The 8,365-nt window shown below is 40.4% G+C and overlaps 2 protein-coding genes across 5 annotated transcripts; one reads left to right on the top strand and one right to left on the bottom strand.

Moving 5' to 3' along the window:
• Window positions 1-533: 533 nt before the first annotated feature.
• On the bottom strand, window positions 534-4,784 carry LOC105050463 (brefeldin A-inhibited guanine nucleotide-exchange protein 1). Of its 2 annotated transcripts, XR_012143469.1 has the most exons (3): window positions 3,650-4,784; window positions 971-1,409; window positions 534-863 (listed from the first exon to the last, which is right to left on the bottom strand). XR_012143469.1 is itself a non-coding variant. In XM_010930488.4 (2 exons), the coding sequence occupies exon 1, from the start codon at window positions 4,735-4,737 to the stop codon at window positions 4,195-4,197; it is 543 nt and encodes a 180-aa protein (XP_010928790.1). In that variant the 5' UTR covers window positions 4,738-4,776; the 3' UTR covers window positions 734-1,409; window positions 3,650-4,194. The 2 variants fall into 2 exon arrangements, 1 of the variants encoding a protein (XP_010928790.1); XM_010930488.4 differs by having other exon boundaries at window positions 734-1,409; window positions 3,650-4,776.
• Window positions 4,785-4,844: 60 nt separating this feature from the next.
• On the top strand, window positions 4,845-7,821 carry LOC105050465 (mediator of RNA polymerase II transcription subunit 18). 3 transcript variants are annotated; one of them, XM_010930494.4, is made up of 7 exons: window positions 4,845-4,982; window positions 6,075-6,143; window positions 6,770-6,914; window positions 7,004-7,061; window positions 7,150-7,234; window positions 7,325-7,506; window positions 7,588-7,821. In XM_010930494.4, the coding sequence occupies exons 2-7, from the start codon at window positions 6,108-6,110 to the stop codon at window positions 7,688-7,690; spliced, it is 609 nt and encodes a 202-aa protein (XP_010928796.1). In that variant the 5' UTR covers window positions 4,845-4,982; window positions 6,075-6,107; the 3' UTR covers window positions 7,691-7,821. The 3 variants fall into 3 exon arrangements, with proteins under 3 accessions (XP_010928796.1, XP_010928793.1, XP_010928791.1); XM_010930491.2 differs by having other exon boundaries at window positions 6,815-6,914; window positions 7,150-7,506; XM_010930489.4 differs by having other exon boundaries at window positions 7,150-7,506.
• Window positions 7,822-8,365: the final 544 nt, after the last annotated feature.

Genomic DNA, 8,365 nt, shown 5'->3' with positions numbered 1-8,365 from the left:
TATAGTATGCAATAGAATTTTATAGGATGCAACAGAATGTCATACCATTATTATGACGTCTCATTATTTTTTTATAACATCAACAGAGATGTCATATTATTATTATGACATCTTGTTATTTTTTATAATATCTGATTAATCATATAAAATGCAATAGAATATCATAGGATAAATATCATATTATTATTAAGACATCATGTTATTATCTATGACATCCTCATCAAATATGGACAAAATAAAGTAAAATATATATATATATATATTTTGATCCCAAAAAAATTTATAAAAAAAATTAAACTGCATTAAATGCATACTCTCTCATTAATCTCATTAATTGCACCATGTGGCTTAATCCAGTGAAGCATGCATTTTTTTCTTCACTAGAGGCGGTGGACAGAATTTCTCTTCTACATCCATAGTTCCCAAGTTATTGCATCATTTAAGATTTATTAACAAAAAGTTACTCCATATACAAACAAAGAAGTATGTATATAGAATTCATCCAAAATAAGATTTATATACGACCAATAAAATAAATAAACAAATTCTGTTTCTACCAGTTTTGTATGAAATTCTTGATTCAGTCAAAGCTGTTAAAAATGACAACGGGTATAAAAATCTTAGATGTTAGGTGTCCTACCCAAAATTGTTTGAGCCTGAACTAGCTAATTTCTTTCAAGAGAATCGAACAAGCAAACCCTGTCGGGAGGCGACCCTGCCTTTTTTTTAAAAGTCTTTCGAGCATTTGATACAAAATGCTGCATTTTATCCCCTTGCGCTGCTAAATCCTGCACAAAATTTTCTAAAAGGTCCCAGTGCTTTTCCTGTGCCGCTCTGAGAGGTGGATTTGTATTGTTCAATGGCTCCACATTGAAATAAACAAGATTTTAATTAAAGACTGACAATTTTCAGCATGAAAAAGAACAAAAAGAGAGAGAGAGAGAGAGAGAGAAGAGGGAAAGAGAAAAACCTATTTATTTCTTTCCGGCTTCGATCTACGTTGAAATCCAAAAAATCAGGCCTCTTTCTTTGAGTTTTTTTGAGCTGGAAAAATATAGAAGAGAGGCAGCGGAGGCACAGGAGGCCTTCTCTGCCTCCCTCTCAATTATTAAAAAGAGAGAGAGATATTGGACTGAACTGGACAGTTCAACTTAGTTCGGGGTTGTACTGCTCGGTTCAGATTTGAACTCCTGATTCGGTACATCCCAAACCGGATGGTGCGGACAGCATGGCCTTCCTCGAGCAATGATCTCTTGATTTTTGAAGAATTGATTGTTTTGCAAAAGGTCTCAAGAATTCATTTTGAAAGTCGAAATTTGCTAATTCTTCTCGCTCCGGAAACTTCATAGCCAAGTATCACCATGAATCCATCACAAATATTGCAATTGAACGATTTTCTGACAACCCAACTATGGCAAAAAAAAAAAAAGGTCAGTGAGCACCCTCCAGATGCGAGACCATACCAATTGGATGCGGTTCATATTATATTGCCTACAAGTACAGAACAAAGTGATTAATAAATTTGATACATTGTGCTATTGTTCTATAAAAAATAGCCAGCTTAGAACATACACCCCTAAAGTAAGCTCAGAAACCATTCTTATGCAATTTCTACAAATTTTTTAAGTCTGAAAACACAAGGATTTGTAGGAGACTGCAATTCCAACAAGGAATCCTTTCAAAGTATTTACAAAAGCTACTATTGCTTCACTGTTTATTCTCTGGTTATGAGCAAATATGTGGTTTAGCTCAAAACTTCCAATCTGGTCCAAAAAATTTAAATTTGAAATAAAATTATTTATCTGTTCAGTAGTAACAAATGATGCAGCATTAACACAAACAGAAGTGATATACTAAGAAACCCCTCAGACAACAGACGTTACAGCTGGAATTTGTTGTTTGCAATGTTTGAATAAGTTTTTTAGATTTATTTTTTAGTTATATATCTGATTGATGGGTGAAAGCTTAAATGGATTAGTGGATGGATATGGGTTAACATAAAATAAATAGGTTGGGTTTGGTTTGCATTTTTCAAACAAATTATAAATGATTTCAATATTAGTTGAGAGTTTTCTGACCCAAACTTAGTTCAACCTGACCCATTGCCACCCTATCCACCACCACTCATGTCGTTATGGTAGTTGCAACCACTATGCAAGAGAGAAAGAAGGAAATGAAAGAAGAGAGGAATGGATAAGAAATTATAAAAAGAAGGGGGAAAAAAGCCGATCAACCATGTGAACCTTCGTTTTTGTTGTATGCTGCCATCGTTACTGTCATTAGTCCCCTCCGACTAACAACCACCTAAACTTGGGCATAGGCTGCCTAAGCCTAAGAAGCTCAACCTAGACTTTAGATGGACCAAGTTTTTAGGCCTGATTAGATTTTAGGTTGCTTTTAAGCTTGATCCAAACCAGACTTGATTGTATTGTATATGTTATGCATCTTTATATTTCTTTATAAATAATTCTATCTCCCCAATTTCTCCTTTAGGTCCAAATCTTATTAGACACATCCTCTCTATGTCCTCTGCTCTCTCGTAACCCTTCTACCCCACCACAAAGGAGATGGGCAAACCCCTCCTTCCTGCTCCACCTTTTTCCTGTCCAAAGAATATGGTGTCCATCAAAAGAGTGATCTTCCTTCAGAGTTCTTTGTGCCATGTCAACCTCCTTCCATCCTCTGGTTCCCACAAAACTACATGAACCGTTTTAAGCACTATGTCTTACCAGAACTACAATACTGGAGACTCCAATAGTGATGGCTTTGCAGTTGATCACCCTGCCCTCATTTAAAACTCTCCTCTCACCATCTCCACATGTATTGTCATGGTCCTTCAGGTTGAGGAGGATCTCACCTTCACCAAAGTCCAGCCCTATCCTCCTTTCTTCCCCTTACTTTCTTTCTTCCTTCTTAACCCTCTAGTTGGAACCCTAGCTTCCCATCTCTATCTCTAAAAGTATAGATTGGGCAAGGGATGTGATCCTTAGAAATTTATATATGGCCAAAATCAGGTTTCACATGTAAGAATTAGTGCCACTATTTCCTTCTCTTTTCTTCTTCCCTCCCCCTCTCTTCCCTCGTTAAACTAGGCATTATTTCTTCCAACATTTCAATGATGCTATCTATAAACTTAGATGCTGACCTTTCGAAGTAGCCATTAATTTAACTCTCTTAATGATCCATCTTATGCTTTCCTTGTGGTCAAATGAAAGCATTTCTCACCTCTATTTATTTTTCACTTCCCTTGAAATAATTGCCTACAAAATATATAACCTTAAAGGTTGGCATTTCTACAAGAAAGCTATTATGGTTATTCAAAAATCTGTCTCCCTTTTATTAATATTTATTACATCACTCTCCTATGATTTCATTATGTACCCCGTAAGTTGTATTCCACAAATGTTGGTATCACTAAAGTCTAATAAAATTTTAGAAAGTATCCAAATATTTCCCCAAGTTTTAGTCATAGGCATCCACTACACACATCAAGTGTTTGTCCAATTTGTCCAAAGAAGTTACGGTACACATGAATTTCCAAACATCTAGGGCTAAAATGCTTTTGTTGTATCACATGGATTATTTATCATAAAAGATAATTCATCATAAAATAAATAAAGTTTGAAGGAAAAAGACCCAAAGAGAATACCTGCATCTCGTTTGTTCGCCAAAGTGATCCAGCAATGTCAACCACCCTCTTCGGCAACTCCAAAGAGAAAACTTTTCCCCTCCGCACAAGAGGCTCCTCTTGATTCTCCTGTGTCGAGAATTTGATGGAGAGCTTGCACAAGTTCTTGAACAGAAAAAGCCCAACCTCCCTAATCCCATCGCCTCATTGATGTGATTCTGCGAAGCCTTCACCAAACTCGCATCGTTTAAGTTCCTATCGGAGAGATCAATCGGCGACCAGCACCGTCCGAACGTGGACCTCCACGGCGACCAACAATGTCCGAACCCTGACCTCTATTGTGTCATCCTCCACCCCGGCATAAATGGTGGTCGGGATCTGAGCCAGAACCAGCGTGGCGCACAGCTGGTTGGTCCCGTTCTGGCTCCTCCCGAGGTACACATTGTAGCAGCTCTTAACGATCTGGTCCAGGCACTCCCCGCGGAACACGACGGCCGAAGGGGACCGGACGACGGGGATGAGGACGCGAAGCATGGTGAGCTCGATCGCGTCCTCCCTTAATTCTCTCATCTCCTGAACTTATTTGGTATTTCCCGATCAAAAAATGAAATGAGCCCGCCGCACCCACAGATGAAGCCAACGACGCTGGACGTGGAGTGGAGTGGGCGGTCCTCGTCGTCGTCGGATCGGTTGTCGATCTCGCCGAGGATGAGGGCCATGAGGCCGAGGAAGAAGAGCTTCTGCACGGTGTCAAGGGCGGACTCAGCGACCTTGGTGGAGGCGGTATCGATGGCGAGGGCGAGGGGGCGGAGGACGGTGTCGGCGTCGGACGGGGAGAAGCCGCGAAGGGGAGAGGAGGGAGAGTTATTAGAATCGGTGACGGCGTCGAGGCGGTAAAAGGCGGCTTTGCAGGCGGAGACGAGGTTGGAGTGCTTCCGCCAGGCGGCGTTATTGAAGATCTTGTCGAGGATCGGGCTAAGGACACGGCCGGCAAGGGAGGTGCCCCCACGGGCTGGATGGAGGCCATGGCGGACGCCGGCGGAGGTCAGATCGGAGCGGCCGTGGATGAATCGGACTTGGGTTTCGAGACTGGAGTGGAAGGAAGCCATGGGAGGTCGGGGCGGAGGGGCGTAATGGATTGATTCTCTGATCTCTCACTGAAATGAAGTGAAAGGGGAGGGGTCTTTTGGTCATGGGCAACCCGGACAAACGAGTGGTGAACGATAGTTAAAATGTTCCTGGGTCGCACGTGATTGGACCATGAGTCACCATAATAACAGTCGGGGAGCAGGAGGGCTCTTAGAAACGAGCTGTGTCGTGGCTGGAAGCCTCGTTTCTTCTCCGCCTCAAAAAGGTGAACTCTTTTGGCCCCTGAAAATTTAGTGGGTTTTGCCTTCTTTTATGAAAGCGGTGCCGGATTTATATACTGTCATTGGATTTAAGCATCACTAGGGTATATCCGCACATAACCTAATCGTATCATTTCATGGGCTACCTCCTCTTGTTATCTACTGCCAAATGTTTGACGAAATGCCTCAGCGGCTAGGACTGCAATCATATTTGCATTCTCTCTTTTCTTGTCCTTTACTCCTTTTGTCGTGGGTACCCTCTCTCTCTCTCTCCCTCTCTCTTTCAAATGGAGACATTGATAAGTGCTACTTGATTTTACAAATATTTAAAGCGAAAGATAAATTTCAGACAAACAATATGAGGTGGGTTCATGTTACAGCAGAGATGTATTGTAAGCTAAGATCAAGTGTACCTTTGGACAACATATGCACCAAAAGGATGATTAGAAAATGTGCATGATGGGGAGACGAAAACACCCTTTGTTTCAAAGGGGTAACCTTGAGCTTTAGCGGATGCTTTCTTGCAAATGTCTAATATTGGTGGCAAAGAACTTGACTGAAACTTGCGTATAGTCAAATTATTTGAAGAGCAAGCTTGAGCATGGACTGGAATTGTGACTAATGACTATGGCAATTCATTACTTGAAAAGAACAGGAAAGTGAAGCTTCACAGAGCATCTTTGATGAGATCACTGAATTTGAGTGGTGGAATCTGTTTAACCCATCTACCTAAAGATGATGATGGATTTTTGTAGTTTGGCTGCTGTTGGAGTGACCTTTTTTGGTAGGAATTATGTTAAGTGTGATCCTGGCATCCACCTAGATTATTTGCACTTTAAAGTAAAAATGGGGAAAATTTTAGAATGGAGAAAGATTGTGGCAGATTGTTCCAAACAGGAAAGCCTAATTCCAGTCTTGAAGCATATTTCACATATCAAGTCTTGTGCATTATATGGAAAACATTGAAAACCAGAAGAACTTAAGATCTGAATCATTATTAACCTGCAGAATTTTCTATTGACTTTTCATACAGGATGCCGCATCTTTGAAGTTAATTTTTTCCACTGTAATAGTAATGATGTGTGATTTGTTTGTAGAAGGAAAGGAATCACAGGAGAAACAAGAAGTAAATGGAGTGTGTGGTGCAAGGGATTATTGAGTCACAGGTATTGTCTACATGTCGCTACTTCTGCTTTGTCGTTATTCTATGCCATGTTTTCTTTATGTTTTATCGTTTAAAGCTAATTATCTGTATTTAGTGCGAAAATTCCACACCGCAACAACAACCACACCCCCCCCCCCCCCAAAAAAAAAAACACCTTCTTTCCCCTTTTCTTTTTGAGGGAAAGATGGGCATCCTTTGTTTCCTGGAAAGATCGTTATGAAACATGATTGAGTAATCTGCAGTAAGAGATCTGTTGTTTAAACTTTTATATGGCATACACACCATGTTAAGATGGATATGACATGGACCATTTTACCTGAAGGGCTCTCATAGCTTTTGCTTTGGCCATGGATTGACTTTTTGGAGACATGTTGTTTAGTTGCATTACATGGTCAAAGCAAGTAAAAACTCCATATTTTGAACAAGCATTAACCATTCCATTTAGATATTAACCTTCAGCTTTGGAAAGTATTTGATGCGAAATGCATGAAATCCTGAATTCTGAGAAATTTGCTGTTTTAAGTTGGAAAGACAGCAGCAGCAAGACAGCTCACTAGTATAGAAAACCCAGATTTTCCTTTATTAATTCAATTTTTTTTTCCTTTCTTTCCTTTTTTTGGGGACAAGAACAATTCCCATTACATGAGGCATAACAATGGTGTCCGTTTACAGCATGTTGAGGCCCTGCAGATTCTTCTTCAGGGCCTTTGTGGTGTTCCAAAAGAACGTGTCAGGGTACATGAGCTGTGTTTAAAAAGTGGACCAAACCTAGGTGAGCATATTGCAGCTGTGAATTCATTATCATTTTCATTTGGTAGGCAATGGCTCAGGCTCACATAAGGATGTCTCTCTGTTTTGTAGGAGTTGTGCCTTCTGAGGTCCGTCTTTTGTGTGATTTAGCGCAGCCCACACCATCTTGGTATATCTTTCACAGTCCCCTCATAAACATTACTTCCTCATACTTTTTCCAAATTAACCTGAATGACTGATATCTTCTGATCACCTAGGACTGTACGGCATGTTGGGGGTGCAATGAGAGGTGCTGGTGCTGAGCAGATCTCGGTTTTAGTCCGAACCATAGTCGAAAGCAAAGTGGGCCATAACGTTCTGCGCTTCTTTTATTCCCTTGGTTACAAGTTAGACCATGAACTTTTAAAGGAGGGTTTTGTGTTCCGTTTCCAGAGAGGAGCCCAGATAACTGTTACTGTGACTTCTGCCAATAAAATGCCTAAACTTTATGCAACCGATGAAGCTGTTCCTGTCACTCCAGGCATACAACTGGTTGAAATCACGGCACCAGCTGCAGCTGAGAACTATAGTGAGGTTGTTGCTGCTGTTTCTTCTTTCTGCGAGTATTTGGCTCCGTAAGTATATCCTGCCATGCCACTGCCGATCATATGCTGTTTGAATGATTATATCTTAATAAAGATTTTGCTCTGCTGCAGGCTCTTGCATCTCTCGAAGCCTGGTGTTTCAATGGGTATTGTTCCTACAGCAGCTGCTGCTGCTGCTTCTCTTATGTCAAATAGTGGTGCAAAGACTTTATAATGTCTCCCTTCGTAGTTGATGTTTGGATGCCAAATCAAACATTAACACTAACTTATCTTCTTTCATGAATAGTTTTGTTGTTTCATCCGTGGGGTTTTATATTTATCCATGATTGTGTACTATTTTAGGTTGTTTAAGTAGATAAACAAATGATGTAACTCTCGTTCAATAATTGGATAAAGTTTCTGTGTTGGTTATGGTTTCGGAAATGTAAACTTAAACTATCCAAGTGACTTATTAAAAGCAAAAAATCAGGGGATGTTTCAAATCTAATTTTAGGGGAAAAAAAAACATAATGACCCCCGCATTTGTGGCTGGTGACATTTTGCTCCCATCCTCTGTAAAAATTTTCAATTATGTATCTCGAAACTTTCTATTTGTTGTAATGTCACCCTTCCATCTTACTGCTAACGAGGCATTAAGAATTTGTGTCAGTTGGCACTAGATTGTAATGTATAGCTGTTTTTATAACTAGAATGCCCTCGTCTTGTAAGGTTTAGGATGTTCAGGTCTGTACCCCATCTTTCTCCTCTCCCTCTCCCAACGACCACTCCCCCCTGCATCATTGCCACCGCCACTTGGCAGTGAACCAGCCCATGACCTTCCTCTGTACCTAATCATATCAAAGTCTCCAATCATGAATCACAGGACGATTCCAGTTTGTAAACCTCAAGG

Source organism: Elaeis guineensis, chromosome 8 (assembly GCF_000442705.2).
Source record: "Elaeis guineensis isolate ETL-2024a chromosome 8, EG11, whole genome shotgun sequence".
Classification (NCBI taxonomy): Eukaryota; Viridiplantae; Streptophyta; class Magnoliopsida; order Arecales; family Arecaceae; genus Elaeis; species Elaeis guineensis.
The sequence above is the reverse complement of the archived record's forward strand: the minus strand, read 5'-3'. Positions and strand labels throughout refer to the sequence as shown.

What these genes read in the sequence shown, in the direction of transcription:
- LOC105050465 (XM_010930489.4), top strand. Translation starts at nt 6,108, where the DNA reads ATGGAGTGTGTGGTGCAAGGGATTATTGAGTCACAG. An exon ending in AAAAAGTGGACCAAACCTAG is followed by an intron (nt 6,915 to 7,003) that starts GTGAGCATATTG and finishes TCTGTTTTGTAG; the next exon opens with GAGTTGTGCCTTCTGAGGTC. An exon ending in GCGCAGCCCACACCATCTTG is followed by an intron (nt 7,062 to 7,149) that starts GTATATCTTTCA and finishes CTGATCACCTAG; the next exon opens with GACTGTACGGCATGTTGGGG.
- LOC105050463 (XM_010930488.4), bottom strand. Translation starts at nt 4,737, where the DNA reads ATGGCTTCCTTCCACTCCAGTCTCGAAACCCAAGTCCGATTCATCCAC.